A 17934-nucleotide genomic window follows, 5' to 3' on the forward strand; every position below is an offset into this window, starting at 1 on the left:
TCTGGATTGCTGGAGTATCTCTGATGTCTTAGCTTCCACCAGGTTGTTGCAGGTTGTTATAGGGTTATCATCTAATGGAATACTGGAATGGAACACTCTTTATGGAACGTGCCTCATTCATCCAAGTATAGGGATGGGTACTGGTGTCCGGTGCCATTCTGACATAAACGGTAGTAACCAGACCGAAAAGCAGCGTACATTTCGGTGCTTTCTTTCGGTGCTTTTTTCCCCCCTGAGATGTTTGAATTCTGGCCAATCATTTTACCTTTGCAAGCGTAGTAGGCGGGTCCAGGTACATACGTTCTTTTAGAGCAGAGCTACAGATTAAAAATGCCCGAGGCGAAGCGATCAAAAGTCTGGCTGTACTTCACAGCAAAAGATGCAAACTCAGCAGCCTGCAACAAGTGCTTTAAGCTGATACTGTGATACTGTCAAAGGAGGTAACTCCTCGAATCTGATGAAACACCTGGCGACGTATAGCATTTTGTTAAAAGCCGAGAAATGTGCCGTATTTGATAGCTTGCTGCGAGACCTCACACCGTGCACATCTACTGCGGGTGTGGTGCCTGTTATTGGACCCGGAGTTAGCAACATCCCCCCAAGAGAGGAGAGTCCTGGCCCCTAGCCCTGTCAGTGTAGCAGAAATGATGAGGATGATGATGGCAGCAGCAGCCGTTCTCCTCTGCGTGAGTAGCTTCATGTTGTTCGTGTGTAATTTACGTTGAGTACGCTAACCACATTATTACATTAATGCATGTAAGGTGAACTAGCAAACACCGTCGTAGTTACATGCGGCTGTCTTCTTGTTTGATGGCAGATACTCCCTTCACCCTGGCCAAAAAGGCTAAAATGACCAAAGAAAAAGTGGGAAACAGTTAAACATGAGAGGTTTTTGGACAAAGTTTGTGTTTCTTTTTTTTCCCCATTGTTTAAGCACTGCTTCCAGCCAAGAGTGATACCATATATGCCCTATAGCTGCAGAAAAGGCTAACATTGTTATCTTTTTACAAAAAAACAGCTGAACATGAGAGGTTTTTGGACAAAGTGTGTGTTCTCCATTCTTTAAGCACCGGTTCCAGCACTGTTTAAGCACCAGCACCGTTTCAAAAGTACTGGTTTGGTACTGGTATTGGATAAAACCTAAACGATACCCATCCCTATCCAAGTACTTTCTTTTTATGCTCAAGTGTTTTCCAGCTAACATTCAGTCTCTGATGGATGCAACAGAGAGCAGTTTGGGATTAGTATTTTGACCGACGGTATTTGGAATGCAGAGTAGAGCAGCAAACACCAACCTTCCAATTAGTAGATACAAGCGATCTGCTAATTGGAAGGTCTAGGCCTAGTCCAGGTTTGGCAGTTGCCAGGAGAACGGTACTTGTCTGACTGCATTGTGCCAAGTGTACAGTTTGGTGGAGTGGGGATTATGGTGTGTGGTTGTTTTTCAGTAGCTGGGCTCAGAGTTCCAGTGAAAAGAACTCTTAATGTTTTAGCATACCAAGACATTTTGAATAACTTCTTTCTCTCAACTTTGTGGGAACAGTTTGGGGATGGCCTCTTCCTCTTCCAACATGACTGCACACCAGTGCACAAAGCAAGGTCCGTAAAGACAGGGATGATTGACTTAGGTACTGAAGAACTTGTCTGGTCTGCACAGAGTCCTGAACTTCACCTGTTAGAACACCTTTTGGATCATTTAGAGGGGAGACTGAGAGCGAAGCTTTCTCGTCCAATACCAGTGTCTGACCTCACAAATGTGATTCTGGGAGAATGGTCAAAAATTCCCATGAATGCACTGCTTAACCTTGTTAAAGCCTTCCCAGAAGAGCTACAGCTGTTATAGCTGCAGCTACAGTACAGTACAGTGTAACAAAAAGAACAAACTCAGTGGCTGAAGTAGGCTTACTGACTTTCACTCTGCTGCCTACAAACACTTGGCTTTGTGTTGTTGCTTCAGAACCATAATCATATGTGTGCATATGTGTGAAGGCAGACTAGTGAACACGTGTGTATGAACACCTAAATTAAGCAAACATCCTCTAATTTATAAAACTATGCTTGTTTAGCATGTGGCTAATCAGGACAGAATCTATTTGAGACCCTAGTGAGGAGGAGAGTTTTGACCTTAGACACAATGCAAAGATGTCGCCTTTTTCTAAGCTGCTTTTTAAATAAATCACTAGAAGAAATTGTCTCACATAACAATGCTGGTCACATTACCATGCCCCATATATAATCACACAATATACAGTTAGCATCAGCCATACAATGTATATGTGCAGCATAGATTGCATCGATTACTAATTGAAGACATGGATTGGATGGTTGGATGTTAAAAAGAAAATGGAAATGTGTTTGTGAGGCATGTGACAGACAAAGACCCCCCGCAAAAAACCGGAAAAAGTCAAACAAAGAAGGAACGAGGCTGCAGAGCCACAACGCAAAGAAAAGAAAGAGGGGGCTGAAGAAAAAAACAAGCAGAGAGAGAACAGAGGCAAAATAGAGGGAGGCGGGGCGGAGAAGGGCAGAGGCGAGCAGGGACCTAAAAAGGGTGATGGAGTGCGGAGGTGGACTGAGGAGAGGGAGGGTGGAAGACGAAAGAATCAAGAGAGAGCTGAGAGAGGAAGTGGAGAGGGACACAGTGTGGGGGTGGCTGCAGACTGGCATGAGAAGAAATGGAGGGCGGGGTGAGAAAGAGTGAGGGAAGGGGGAGAGGTAGGGCGAGCAGGAGCTCGGCGCATGCCACGTGAGCGACAGCAGTTACTGGACTCGGCCTTCTAGCCCTCCTTTGAACCTCGAACCACCTCGCTGTCCTGCTGCCTCTGCACTCGGCACCATCCAACTGTCATCTGCAGCCCCCACCCCAAAATCTGTGCTGCTTCTTAATTTGGCACAATGGGCCCTTCTTATGCTCCGGCTGTCTTTTTTACGTCACTCACATTTCCCCTCCCCCACTCCCCCCCTTTGCAGTTCAGCACAAATGCACTGTCACAAAGATGACGGGTGGCCGAGAGCGACAGCAGCGACAAAGGAGCGCTTTGGCTCATAATCACAGCAAAATGTTAAACTGAGCGGGAGACAAACACTTGCAAGTGACATTTAAGTGCATGTATCTGTCTCGTCTTGAAAGTGCAGGTGAAAGTGATGAGGGCAGGGAACAAAGGCTTATCAACAGAGTTCATTTTATCAACATCGCTGATTTGATACCTTGAGTAGGATTTTTCTTTGTTCTTGATCTTTTTAAAGGCAAGTTTTCAATCAACATCTCATACTTCCCTCTTCTTGTTTTACCCCTCGCTCCCATCTAGCCATCTAATAAATTAGGCATCTTGGTCTAGCACAGGGGTGTGATGAAATAAAAGGTCAATGTTTTTACTGGTGTCACATACTGTTAATTCAGTTTTAAGTAATACATCGCTCCATACTCGCTGTGATTCTGTGTGATGGTCAAAGTAAAGGTCAACTGAAGACCAAATTTACAGGCTAACATAAGCAGTAGGAGATGAAGAATATTAGCCTCGGTGATGACTGGCCCAACAGACCAAAATGACCCACTACAATGACACCAAGACTTCAGATGAAGTAAATGGGTCCCTGCACTGATCTGGACTAGTGCAGTGTCTGTATATAATTTACAGGTGTCCTCTAAAAGCATTGCATGCATGAAATCATCGAGTTAACGTTTTCAAAACAGGAGGTATAATAGGTACAATTTTGTTGCACAGTTTTCTGAATGTATTCTATGACCAGGGCAGATAAATAACAGTTCTGGGTCATTTTGACCCACTATTTTGAGTTTTCTGTGTTTTGATTTCTGTTTGTACTTTTGAGCCCCTCTGTTGTCATGTCGGGGTCATAGTTTCTGTTCGTGTGTCTGTAAAGTTCAGTGTACTTCCTGTTTTACTTTGGTAGCCCTCATTGCTGTGTGTGTTTTCCCTGTGTGTTTAGTTTTGTACCATATCCTTGTGTCAGCAGATAAAGCTGCATTTTGAGTTCATCCATGTGTGTAGTGAGTCCTGCATTTTGGGTCCAATCTGCCTGCCACACAGCGATTCATGACAGCTAAAAGCATGCAGACTACTGTGATGTTATCTGAACTGTTGTTTGACCCCTTTGAAAATGTACATAAAACTCATAAAAACATCTTGATTGTGTGCAGCTCAATTTATTTCAGATGAAGCCACGTATGAGGATAGGCTTACTGAATGTGTGGATTCTTTAGTCGGGTAAAAATATGGCTGTGCAGAACAGGCATATCGTGGGTTGCAGCTCTCAACTGAAGTTAGTCTTTAAATCATGTTATTTCCCGGCGACGACCTGTTTAGGGATAAAATGTTTTTGCTCTGATAAAGTTGTATGGCACTGTCTTCAAACACTATTATTGCTAATTGGTGTGTGGGTTCTTGATTCAGGATTTTCAGCCTCATACTGCAGAACAAAATGAGGCTGATAATTGTCTGTGGCTGTGACTCTAATTTATCCTGTGCAGTTGCACTTTGACACTCAGTGATGTGAGACCGGCCATGGGTTTGAGATTAATCTGTTTTAGTGTCCATCAGCATTTGAGGATAAATCCACTTCGTTTCCCCTCACATCGACACAAAGAGAACACACAGAGAACACCATTAATTCATACAACTTGACCTTTTGATAAACTGACTTGCAACATGTGCATCTATCCTTGCCATTAAATAAATGCAATCCCCCCTATCTCTCCATCTACTGTCTTTGCTGTTCCCATAAACACACCTCACAGGAGCTTGTCCTGTCTGCATGCAACAGAGTGTTAATGGTTGATAGAAAACACTTATAGAGCTTCTACTCTCCCTGAGCACTCAAAGCACTTTATACAACATCCCACATTCACTTTCTTCTATGCTTAGAAGAAGCATACTAATGTTAATGTTACTAACTAAGATTCACACATTCATACTCCAGTGGATGCATCAGAGATACTGGGAGATCCAGGGATCAAACTACCAACCTTCAGATTGAGCTGCAGCCACCCACGAAAAGCAACAGAGTGAATGAAACACACTGTATAAAGTGTGAAGTAGAAAAGCACTATACAAGAACCAGTCCATTTAAAATGCTTTTGAATGTAATAGATGCCTATAACTGTGTTCCTAAGTTTGCTTTCTAGACAAGTGCATTGCCCCCCCACAAAATAAAAACTGGTTCAAATAAATGTATGAATGGCTGCCACTGCAAGGGACACTAATGAAACTCATGACCATACCTATCAGTCTGATCTTCCATCCTCATTGCACGTGTGTAAGCTGCTAAACTGACATGAACTAACAGTCTGCCAGTGCAGCTTTCACGTCACACAGACCAGAAAAACTTAATAGACTAAAGTAAAAAAGAACGAATAAAGGAATCCCAGTGCTCTCCTAATGAAAGAACATGAAAGAATAAATGAAGTGTGAATTGTGTTAAGGCAGAAACATAGGATGTAATGGTACGCTGGTGGTTGTGATATTCATGTCTGTGGTAAAGGTGGCCTTGCAGAGCATGACTCTGGGTTTCCACCCACACTCTGTCTGCAAATTCAGCCTTGTTTAATATTAGGCTTCTGCCTTCACATCCCCAGAGACTAACATGCACTCACACTGCATGTGCGCACCAGCGTGTGTGCGCACATGCACAAACACAAACAGTATTAGAAAGGTTACATCTTTGTGTTTTCTTATGTTTGATTTTGTTTCTCGGCTTTTTTGTTTGCAGTTACATCCTTTACAATTACTTCTGGTGCTGGGCGCTACATTCAGACATGTGGAGAGTGAACTGAGGTGAGGACCAAACCGCTCTGTGGGCTGACTAGTCTCAATCTGAAATTCAACTGGAAAAATCATGGGCACTGGACTCTCCAACCTAAATCATTTTTAGCATAAAAAGCCAGCACCTGTTGTGGCTTCACTCAAACAGCATGTACATCTACAGGCACCATTAATGTTAAAACTTGATGCATTTTTCCTTCTTTTGCTGCTGCATTTAGTAGTTGCAACAGCGGATCATCTGCTTCTGTCTCCGCCTACCCCTGGCATCCTCCATCACTACATCCATGAATCTTCTCTGTGGTTTTCCTCCTTTCCTTCTGTCTGGCAGCTCCATCTTTAACATCCTTTGTCCAGACTTTCCCCGCCCCCCTCTCTGCACAGAATTGCTGCATACTCAGGTTTTAAAGTAACATATTCTGCTTTTGAGAGCATGTTTTTTGAGGGAAGGTCTTGCTTATTTCAAACTACATTCTATACATATCAATACAGCATTCAATACACTTGAGTTTTGCTTACACAGTGCCACTTCTCCTCAAGGCTCTTTAAGTTCTCAGCTAGGAAACTACAAAATCAGAGAGAAACAACACGACCCCCTATGAGCAACACTTGGCGACAGGAGGAAGACTGGGCTCCCCTTTCACAGGAAAGGCATAACTTCTGGGTGCTAAACCTGCATGGAGTCCAAACATGCCACCAACAGAAGCGACGATCCATTACAGCGTATGCTCCTGTCCTAACATTTCTGAAACGTATCGCTGCCATCAAGTACAAAATGCACACTGATCAGGCAGAAAATTATGAACACTGACAGATAAAGTCAAGAACACTGATTACCTCTTCATCATGGCACCTGTTAGTGGCTGGGACATATTAGGGAGGAAGTTAGCATTTTGTCCTCAAAGTTGATGTGTTAGAAGCAGGAAAAATGGGCAAGTGTAAGGATTTAAGTGTGTTTGACAAGGGTGATTAGAGGACTGGGTCAGAGCATCTCCAAAAGCTCTTATTGGGTGTTCGAGGTCTGCAGTGGTCAGCATCTACCACAAGTGGTCCAAATAAGGAACAATTGTGAACAAGTGACGAGGTCATGGGTGACTAAGACTCATTGATGGACATCCTGCCATCCATGTGGATGCTACTTGGACACATACCTAACCATTGTTGCAGACCATGTACACCAGCAGTCCCCAACCCCCGGGCCATGGCCTGGTACCGGTCCGTGAGTCGTTTGGTACCGGGCCGTGAGAGTTGAGGCTCGGGTGTGAAATTTATGGTTTTCAGGGTTTTTATCGTTAACTCGGTTTCCCTGGGTCTTTTCCTGTGTTGAAGGAGTGTTTTATTTTGAAAGAAATATTTACACGTTACCATAGCGACCAGAGAGCATTAAGAAGCAGAGAGGAGGATGTTACTCTCAGTGTTGTTGGTGCGTTTCAGGAGGACGCTGCTAATAAAGTTACACAGTTACACAGTGAATTCATGTTTATTATTATATTTACAAAATACCACAGTTTTTGTCTCGGTCATATCATTTTATTTTGTTGTATTTATCAGCGACAACTTAAAGGCCGGTCCGTGAAAATAATGTCTGACATTAAACTGGTCCGTGGTGCAAAAAAGGTTGGGGATCACTGCTGTACATCATTTCATAGAAACGGTACTGATGGCCGTGGCCTCTTTCAGCAGGATGCAACAAAGTAGCAGGATGGTTCAGGAATGAGGAGGAGCATAACTATGAGTTTGAGGTGCTGACATGGCCTCCAAATTCCTCAGATCTCACTCCAATCGAGCATCTGTGGGATGTGTCGGACGAACGATCCATGAGGGCCCTCACAGCTTACAGGACTTAAAGGACCTGTCGCTACCATCAGTCAGATAAAACAGCACACCTTCAGGTGTCTGGTAGAGTCCATGTCTCAATAGGTCAGGACTGTTTTGGCAGCAAAAAAACCCCAAAAACATTTGTTGTGTTTTCTCTGCACGCTCTCAGTTACAAATAGGGTTTAAAACATTTGCCAATTGCTGCATTCTGTCTCACAATTTCCACAGAGTCACAACTTTGTTGGCAAAGAGTTTGTGCCTTCCTACACAGCACACCCAGAACCGGTCGCAACAGCAAGCGGCAGGACTGAAGAACATTTCCGAACCACATTTCTCATTTGGAAGAGTCTGAGGTAATACTGTATACCAAGCTCATACTTATGTTTTCTTACTGGCATGTGGCTAGTAAGAAAAAATTAGCTCCAAGACACCCACAGTATTCACCCTGCACCACGCTCTAATTACAGCTTTTGGCTGTCAGTGAAGACATCTGACAAAAAATATTTTGAAAGCTACTAACACCCATGACAGCTCATACAGCAACATTAATCAACTTTGATGCACCTTCATACCTATTTCAAGACAGCTTATTACTTTCCATGCTTCTTCAAATCATTTTTTTAATGTTTCAAATGTTTGTAAGATTTCTGTGATGTGTAAGAACCTTGATAGTTGCGCTCTCGAACATAAATCGTGGGGCCATAAACGAATCACGGTGAGATTCTGAAGGGTCTTTGCTTTTCAGGCGCCTGTGAAAAGTTAAACTCTGAGGTGGAGGTGTTACTAGCCTGCAAGGAAAATGTCTCTGCTCCCCTGTTGTGGGAAGTTAATAACTCAAGTGTGTGAGAAGAAGCTCCAGTCACTCTACTGAACATGCCAGCAGTGCTGAGCTAGTGTCAAGATGTGTATAAGTTTCAAATTAAAAGAGACCTATTAGTCTTTATTTCCATCTCTGAGCAGCTCCTCAGTTCATCCTCTTGTTCAAACAAGCTGTTTAAAGTTCAAGCTCTGCCAACGATTTAATCACTACTAAACATTTTGGAGTCTCATAAGTACTTATGTTGATCATGTAAACTGGCTGAAAGAAACATGTTTTCCAAAAGAGCTGTGTGTCTTGTGAAAACCCGCTTCTCTCAGACAGCAACCTCCATGGCTGAAGAACAATCATGACAAAAACTGCAATCCCCACTCGCTCAAGTAACACATTACTGTACTGAATTCAGTAACCAAAAGCGATTAAATCAGACACTTGTCTTCAAGTCATGTGCAGGTCTGCAAGTTCAGGAGAGTGGGGACACGATCATTCATTTTATTCTTATTGCACAAAAAGACACGGACGTGAAGCGGAAATCGGCACCCAAGCTGGGGACAGCTATCCACTGCTGACATCAGCTCTTCCAAGTATGTGCAAAGATGGAAGGCCAACACAAGGCTAGCAGTGTGGACCCCCATATCCTGAGTGCATGCTGCCCACGGTCAAGGAGCCAAAAGCTTCATTTTCAGCAGGTAACCAAAGCATCTGATGAGCCGTGTGGCTTGTAGAACTGTAGTGTGCATTTGAGCCTGTACCTGTACCTTTTTCAGACTGCTCTTTGGGCTGGTTTCCACCTTTGCTGTTCATATTAAACACTCAAACTGTCCCCACTGGTACGGTGATTTGTGTCAGCGTGTGGGATTCTAGCCGGAAAATTCATCTTATGCTATGTTACCCAGTAACTGAACTATTTTCTTTTGGAGTAATGACCTCAACAATGTTCACTATCATAGGCCACAGACTATACCTGTTATAGACATCAGCCAACATTATTATGCATACTCTATGTGTGCCTCTCTGTTTATGCCTCACCGCCACTTTGTGGTCACTGCTCTCACCTGTGTGAACTATGGTGTGTGACAAGAGTGAAACACAGCTGCTGGCGTGTGCTTTGGTGTTGTCATGCACCTCTGGATTCAACATGACCGGGTTGGAGCCACATGTGTGTGAGCGGGTCTGTGTTTCAGTGACATATCAGTGATGCAGCACAGAGATTCTGTGCAGAGCAACAGTGAGAAAAGATGAGGAAGTGGAGGAAGCAAGAAGAATGAGTTGAGTAAAGTTTGACTTATCTGACTGTTTTGTTTAATGCGCCTTATGGTCCAAAAAATATGGTACATTAAACCCTATGGAATAAAAATAGGATGCCATTAAAGTTCATATGTGTGTGAAGGTAGACAAGTGAATACTTTTGGCAGTGCAGTGTAACAAAAAGAACAAACTCATTGGCCGAGGTAGGCCTCACTGACTTTCACTATGGTGCCTACAAAAACTGGCCTGGTGTCGTTGTTTCAGAACCATAATCATATATGTTGTGCAAATGTGTGCTGCATAGGAAATGGATTCATAAATATGTGAAACAGTTGGACCAACTATTAAAAACTGTAGCTTCCCTCTCTTGCCAGCAAAATTCCCTCCATTGCATTACAGAACCTCAAGATTCCTTCACTGCAGAGGTTTTTCCTACATTTTGCCATCTAAGGAATAAAGCTCTCCAGCCTCATGTGATTCTGTGATTCATTAACTGACAGCACAAAGATTAAAACAGAAGTGCTAAGCAGCCAACAAAAACTCTCATTCATTCATTAATTAATTCATTCATTAGTTTGGTTATAGGTGCATACAGTAGACCTGTTTCATCTCTGCTCACAGTAAATAGAAGATTATTCTGTCGAGCTCACAGGATCAACACTGTGGGAAATCATTACTCTCCCGGCTTGTATCAAGCTTGGTAACGACTATTTAAAGCAGCAGAGCATAAACAGCTGCTCTTTATCAGCTCGCCTTCAGCCTCGTCTTCCCCTTTGTTTGAACATTACACACACACACACACACACACACACACACCTGTTTTATGTCCTGCCTTCCTTCTCTTTTTTCGCCATCATCAATCTTAATTTCCATTAGAAACTCCAGACCATGTTGCTCTGCAGGTCTGAGCCAGCACTGTGAAATTATTTTAACTGTAATCACTGAACTGAGAGATGATCTCTCTTTCCCCCTCTGAAGTCCATACTTCGTTAGCAGCAGTTAATATTAACACAGGCAAACATTCAGCCGACATATTCTCAAATGAACCGTTCTCCCCCTTCGTTCAATATTCAGCACAGTGTCCCGGAGATCATCTCACATCCTCCAAATCTCAGTTTCAAAGATAATCGTCTGTCAGAGCCGAGGGCGTCCCGTGTAGTTCTCACTCAGTTCTGTGTCCTTCCTTCAAACAACAGAGATCCTAATTGCATTTTAGTTTAATTAAGTAACCGTGTGATCTTTTTTTTGTAGTTTGGCAACTTGACTGAGAAATGTTGTTATCCTTGAACACACTGACAGGACATCGTGCTCTCTGCTTAAGAGAACTTTACTGTTTCTCTTACTTACCTAGGATAGCCAGCACAGTGTTGTCTTTCAGGACCTCCATGGAACCTGAGCAGACGAAATAGATAGCCTGCAAGGCGTCTCCCTGCCGGATGAGGAACTCCCCTGGAGCGCAGAAGGAAGTCTTGATGATGAGGGAGAGGGAACGCAGGCAGCCCCTGCTGGCTGACTCAAACAGAGGCAGCTGGAGCAGCTCCTTGTTCAGGTGCATGGCGATATCAGCCCTCAGCTCATCTGGGAAGTCCTTCAGAAGCTGTGAAGTGAAAGTTCACACTAAACAGCTGGTCTTTACTTTAAAACAGGCTTCCATATAGTTTTATACAAAAAACAACCCTTTCCCACAGGTTTAAAGAGCCTCTCCAAATGTGAAAATGTGATAACCCCACAGAGAGTTTAAAGTAGTCAGTGGGCATCTCAAATCAGACGCAAGATCAGAGAAGCTTGTAAGACATGCTGAAATAATCCAGGACTACTCTTTTTTTTTTACACTCCTCAGGGTTGCTCGCGGTTTATCAGGCCCTTCATTTTAGCATATTTACTTGCCTCGGGCAAATCTTTTCAAGCTGCAATGTATAAATAGATCATTCCAATAAACCTGATTTATTTATAATTGCGAAAATCTTAAAGTTAGAGTCAGAAAAAAGTTCCAGATTTGACACCTTTTTCTAAAAGCACTGGTGACCTCTATGCTATTCTGTTTCTGTAGCTCACAGCTTTACCACCGACGTGTTAAAGTGTCGCTTAGGTGTGAGAACTGGGAGGTGAGCTGGCAAACTTCTCAGGGACAATGTATAAAAATGGTTGTAATTCTTAAACAATTCTCGCTAAAGTTTATGTAACACGTGTTCATTTCAAGCTGAACGTCTGCACTTCAATCAGTTTGGTTTAAAATCCACTCTGGTGGAGAATACAAGGCTAAAGCACAAAAAACTGTTTGTGTGCAAGACATGATTGAGCTCATTGTATTCTCAGAGCAGGCTTTCATCTCAAGCTGTACATTGGACCCTGTTCTCAACTCAGGCTGTAGATAAAACTTCATGCAGACAACCAGACGTCCAATGCTGAACTCTGGTTCCTCTGAACAGTGAAGCTGTTTAGTGGAGAGCATCTTTGAGCTTTCACTCTGGAGAACAGGACTATAAACTCTGTGTAAGCAGTGCAACATAAACAGCAGTTTTAAATCACTTATGCACACACTCTTCTCACCTCACTAACGTCGATCCCGTTGTTGACCGACCACATAGTTTGGAAACACTCCAGCATGCGCTGCTCCAAAGCCTTGGGCAACCGATGGACTCTGATGAAGTCCTTCAGGTCCTTGGTGCGGGTGTGGTAAAGCGAGCGGCGCGAGTACATCCTCTGGATGATGGCCGTCACGTTGCCAAACACAACTGCATGCATCAGTGCTGGACACAGAGGAAAGGTGTCTTTATTGTTCTCTGTGCGCTTCTAGTTTGATACAGAATTAATTACTGCGGCTCGATTGGCTTCTTTCTAGAAGAGACCTCAGGAAAGTCCCATAATACTTCTGCGCAGCAGGAAGCTTCATGGGACGTCTTTATAAGCCCTGAGAAGTTAAAAAGCACACGGCTTAAAAGGACTTAGCTGCTCTAAAACCACTGTGAAGCACTGCCTCAAGTAGATTACGGTTTTCACAGAATGTCGGTAACACACTGCTGAAAAATAATCCCACTGTTCTTTAAACCTTTTATTTCTAATCAACAACAACTAAATTATTATTCCAAACAAACCCCAAAACAGCTCCGACCCCAGTGTGAGCATATTTGTTCAACAGTGCCACACACACAGGTTTGGTCTTAATGTGAGCACAGCTAACCAGCAGCCATCCCCAAAGACTGGAATCGTTCCATAATGCACTTTTCCTGAGGGAACCACACAGCAGTTTCTCTTTCTAAAAGCAGTTTGAAAAGCTGCTGAAACAGCAGTCAGGCCACGGGGACACTTACACGGTCCACTGACAGCCAGACTAATGGCTTCATTTTATAAAGAAACGCGGTTTTTAAAAGGCTGAATTATCTCTAAGTTATAGCTCATAGTATCTGTGTGCAGCAGCTTACCACGAGAGAACATTAAACTATGTTTAAGGAAAACATTTCCAGAGATTAATGAAGCTGTGGTCTACCCTCACTGCTGTTACATTCAATCTAACAGCAATCTCCTTTAATAATGAAATATATACATATCACTGTGGATGCAGCATTATTAAGAATCAGTGCAACACACACATAAAACATACACTCCCCCCCCAAAAAAGTTATTTATACAGGAGACCAACTATACACAAATCCCACGAAACATACAAACAAACATCCATCATCCATTCTCTTCCACTTGGTAGGGTAGATAGAAGTAGTTGCTGACATCCAGAAACCGTACCAGGGGCTGGACAAAGCTTGACTGTAAGACAGCACAGAGGCACTAATCATGGGAGAGCACAGCAGCAACCTCTAAGAACACGATTCACAGAGGCAGGGCTCAATCACACCCGGCAAGACCCAAGGTGCAGCTTTGCAAAGATGCCCCTGAGAAAATCCAGCACATAACAGGGTACAGGATGCTAGCAGGCAGGGAATACATGCTACAACCAAGTGGCTGGCATAATATACAGGAACATGTGAGCTGAGTACGGCCTGGAAGTCCAGAGGTCAAAATGGAATATGCCCTCTAGGGTGGTCGAGAATAACCAAGCTAAAATGCTGTGGGACTTCCAGATACAGACGGAGAAACTGGTGATGCTAACCAACAGGACAATTATAATGGTGGACGAGGGCTGTAGTGATAGATGTGGCTATAACAAGTGATAACAACATCAGGAACAAGGAAGACCAGAAGCTTGAGAAATACCAAGGGCTGAGAGGAACTAAAGAAGACGAAGATGAAGGCAACAGCGATCTCCGAGTTACTCAGGGCAGTGACCCCAAACTGTAAAGCTTACATGAAGCGTTCTCCTGCCATCTAAGAGATACATGCAGACATCATTGGTTCAGAGTACACATGTACACTTAAATCAGCCCTTGTTAAAGTTACAGTGTTGTTTTCACTTGACTCGGAAATATAGATTTCATTTTTCTTTCTTGGAGGACGACTGTTGGACACAGATTCTATCAGTTGTCTGCAGAATGTGTTTCCACACCTATTAGCTGAGTGTGTGTGTCTGTATGTGTCCTTCAGTATTTACTTGCACAACGGCATGTGAGTAGTTATGGTTAATGTCAAGGTTTAACCCACTAAAAAAGAAATGTGTGTGTGTGTGTCTGAGACATCTCCACACATTATTGTATCCGCTGCCCATAAATTGCTGCATTTCTCTCGTGATAACCTTTCCAGTGACTCCATTTCTTTCTCGATTCTTCATTTATTGCTCTCTTTGTGAACATTCAGTTCTCTTCATTGCGGCCCAAGAGGACACGCATAAGAACACAGAGTTCAAACAAGCAGCACACTGTGAGTCGAACACATCTTTCATCTGTGATTAAGCTAGAATAGATCCACTATTGAGCCCATGTACAACTGTTCAACATGCTCAAACAAAAATGAAATCAAGAATAAGAAAGGCACAAAAATGGTAAAAGGTCATCAGAAAAACAGTAACTGCAGTAACAAAACGCAACAACATAATAACAGAGAGGAGTAAATTTAAGATTATATATAAAAGTATTTTGTGAATAAAAGAGTTTAGAAGTAATCTGGAACCTGTACTTTGTAATATGTAAAGATTTTGGAATAGTTGTCAAAGGTTAAACATGAATAAATGCATCATCAGCCAGCAGGCTCCAGAAGTGCCAAAAACAGCAGTTCCTATGATGGCCACTAGAGTCAGTGGGTAGGGATGGGTACCGGTATCCGGTGCCATGATGGCACCGGTTCTGACATAAACGGTAGTAACCAGACCGAAAAGCAGCGCACATTTCTGTGCTATTTCGGTGCTTATTTTTTCTTGAGATGTCATACACTTTGGATTCTAGCCAATCATTTTACCTTTCCAAGGATAGTAGGCGGGGCCAGGTACGTACATTCTTTTAGAGCAGAGCTACAGATTAAAAATGCCCGAGGCGAAGCGATCAAAAGTCTGGCTGTACTTCACAGCAAAAGATGCAAACTCAGCAGCCTGCAACAAGTGCTTTAAGCTGATACTGTGATACTGTCAAAGGAGGTAACACCTCAAATTTGATGAAACACCTGGCAACGCATAGCGTTTTTTTTTTAAAGCCGAGAAATGCGCTGTGTTTGATAGCTTGCTGCGAGACCTCACACCGTGCACATCTACTGCGGGTGTGGTGCCTGTTATTGGACCCGGAGTTAGCAACATCCCCCCAAGAGAGGAGAGTCCTGGCCCCTAGCCCTGTCAGCGTAGCAGAAATGATGAGGATGATGATGGCAGCAGCAGCCGTTCTCCTCTGCGTGAGTAGCTTCATGTTGTTCGTGTGTAATTAACGTTGAGTACGCTAACCACATTATTACATTAATGCATGTAAGGTGAACTAGCAAACACCGTCGTAGTTACATGCGGCTGTCTTCTTGTTTGATAGAGTGATACCATATATGCCCTATAGCTGCAGAAAAGACTAACATTGTTATCATTTTACAAAAAAAGCAGCTAAACATGAGAGGTTTTAGGACAAAGTTTGTGTTCTCCATTGTTTAAGCACCGGCTCCAACCAAAGGAGGTGTATCAACAGAAAAGGCTAAGTTGGTTATCATTTTGCAGAAAAAAAGAGACTGCTAAAAATAAAAACATAAATGGTAAAATGGTAAATGGCCTGTATTTGTATAGCGCTTTACTTAGTCCCTATGGACCCCAAAGCGCTTTACACAACCAGTCATCCACACATTCACACACTGGTAATGGCAAGCTACATTGTAGCCACAGCTGCCCTGGGGCGCACTGACAGAGGCGAGGCTGCTGGACACTGGCGCCACCGGGCCCTCTGACCACCACCAACTTTTTCTAAAAACATAAGAGGTTTTTGGACAAATGTGTTCTCAATTTTTTAAGCACCGGTTCGAGCACCATTTAAGCACCGGCACCATTTCAAAAGTACCAGTTTGGCACCGGTATCGGATAAAACCTAAACAATACCCATCCCTACAAGTGGGGGATTTTTGATATTCCAGTGATTTTCAAACTAGTGTATTTTGAATTCTTTTTCTTTTTTGGTTTATGAAGGATATGGATTATTTGGTGTTGTTTGACTTATGGAGTAAACCAAGCCAGAAAACATACTTTTAGCTAGCTACATTGACATAGTTTTAAATATAGTGAACTGCAAATATTCCTTTGTAACACAGCTAGCAGCTAATGACAGCGCTAGATGGCGATTTAAATCCTAGAGAAAAAAGAGAAAATGAAAACAAAAATAAAAATAAAAACAAGCTAAAATGTCAAAACTCGTGGCTTCAAAACAGCAGCAGCTACAGTTACAGTTACAGTTTATGTACTGAGTACTGAGTGAAGCTCCTTTGGATCTTTGCCAACACAAGGTCATAATTTACAGGCTGCGACTAATCATCAGTATTTTGTTAAAGCTTGAACGACGCACAATTACAGCAACAAGAAATCAAGGTTGTGTGTTTGTTAATCTAAAATAATTTCATTTTAATCAGCAGCTACACATCAACAGACAAAGAGTAAGAGACAGTCATTGTTATAGTTCATGACGAAAATGCGAAAAAATCCTCATAAATCATAAATTTAGCAAGTGTTTTTACACACCATCACTTGTTTCTTTGAATCAATTTTCATTTAAATCTGCTCAGTAGTTGTGGAGCATCTTGAGGACAACAAAAGGATTTCATGGCCAAGCAAGTAATGAAACCTTTCAATCGGGAAAATGAGAGTAATGAGACAGTGAGTGAGAGGATTTGCATACAAGTTTGATCATCTATTATGTTTTACTAAAAAAAAAAAAGAGAAACACTTTTGAAACCAGGGATGGAGCAAAATGTGTGCAGATGTTTGTTTATGACTCACCCACACCTGAAAAAGAGCTGAACGAGTACTTCAGACCGAGAGGAGAATAAGAGCTTCAAACTCTGAGAGGAAGCACTAAGATGCGTGCACACATTCCTTACCTCCGATGAGCATGGTACAGATGGAGAAGATCTTCTCTGAGTCGGTGTTGGCTGATACATTTCCAAACCCCACACTGGTCAGACTGCTCAGAGCAAAGTAGAGGGAGGTCACATAGCTGCTGCGCATTGATGGACCACCGTCCAGCACGCTCAAACTCCCACTCCCACCAGTTGTCCCAGATGCAGCCTCGCTTCCTGAAACATTCCCGTAATACTGGCTAGAATTCCAGGTTCCTTGCCCTGCGACCTCTGACCCAGACACGTTCCACTGACTGCTGTTGGCTGGAATGCTGCTGACCGTGGTGGGGAACAGCGTTGTCAGGACAGCGGGGAAATACGGGGTACCCAGACGTTTGGCCAGCTCATGGAGCCAACCTGAGACAAAGAGTGAGAGAATACAATGAATTATGAAAATCTTTTTATTCAGCTCAGCTGCACTCAGCTGATATCTTTATCACCTAGGATAACTGAAATCATTCTGTTACACTTTAAAAGTACAAAACTAGACGTTGTTCTAGGGATGTACTGCACCACTGTACTGTACATCCCGTACGATCCACCTTCTACTTTTCCTGAGCATACATAAACTACAATGACTTTTTATGTTGAGAAAAATTATTCTGAAGTTGTTCTACAATTTGTAAAAGCACTTTGTTGCAAGCTCTGCAACAAAGAAGCTCTGCATTTCTAGCCTTTTGGTACCCATATTACAAACATGTTGCCAGTTAACCTATTTAATTGCAAAATGGTCCTTCAGATGGTTTTTTTTTTGTTTTTTTTTTAACTTTTTCAGCCATTTGTTGTCCCTGTCCCAACTTTTGTGAGAAGTGTTAATTG

The 17934-nt window shown here is 42.8% G+C and overlaps 1 protein-coding gene and 1 long non-coding RNA gene across 2 annotated transcripts in view; one reads left to right on the plus strand and one right to left on the minus strand.

Annotated features, from left to right (window-relative positions):
- Positions 1-17934, minus strand: part of kcnh3 (potassium voltage-gated channel, subfamily H (eag-related), member 3) — a 166934-nt gene that overhangs the window by 15214 nt on the left and 133786 nt on the right. The window contains exons 9-11 of the mRNA XM_005475158.3: positions 17098-17472; positions 12211-12410; positions 11008-11257 (exon numbers count right to left, since the gene is read on the minus strand). Of these exons, the coding sequence (XP_005475215.1) occupies positions 11008-11257; positions 12211-12410; positions 17098-17472 (825 nt within the window). The remainder of the gene's footprint in view (positions 1-11007; positions 11258-12210; positions 12411-17097; positions 17473-17934) is intronic.
- On the plus strand, positions 639-10304 carry LOC109197578 (uncharacterized). The gene is made up of 4 exons (XR_002058639.2): positions 639-686; positions 5728-5792; positions 7824-7948; positions 8926-10304. It is a non-coding gene; the product is annotated as an uncharacterized LOC109197578 (long non-coding RNA).

This window comes from Oreochromis niloticus, linkage group LG16 (assembly GCF_001858045.2).
Source record: "Oreochromis niloticus isolate F11D_XX linkage group LG16, O_niloticus_UMD_NMBU, whole genome shotgun sequence".
In the NCBI taxonomy this organism is placed as follows: Eukaryota; Metazoa; Chordata; class Actinopteri; order Cichliformes; family Cichlidae; genus Oreochromis; species Oreochromis niloticus.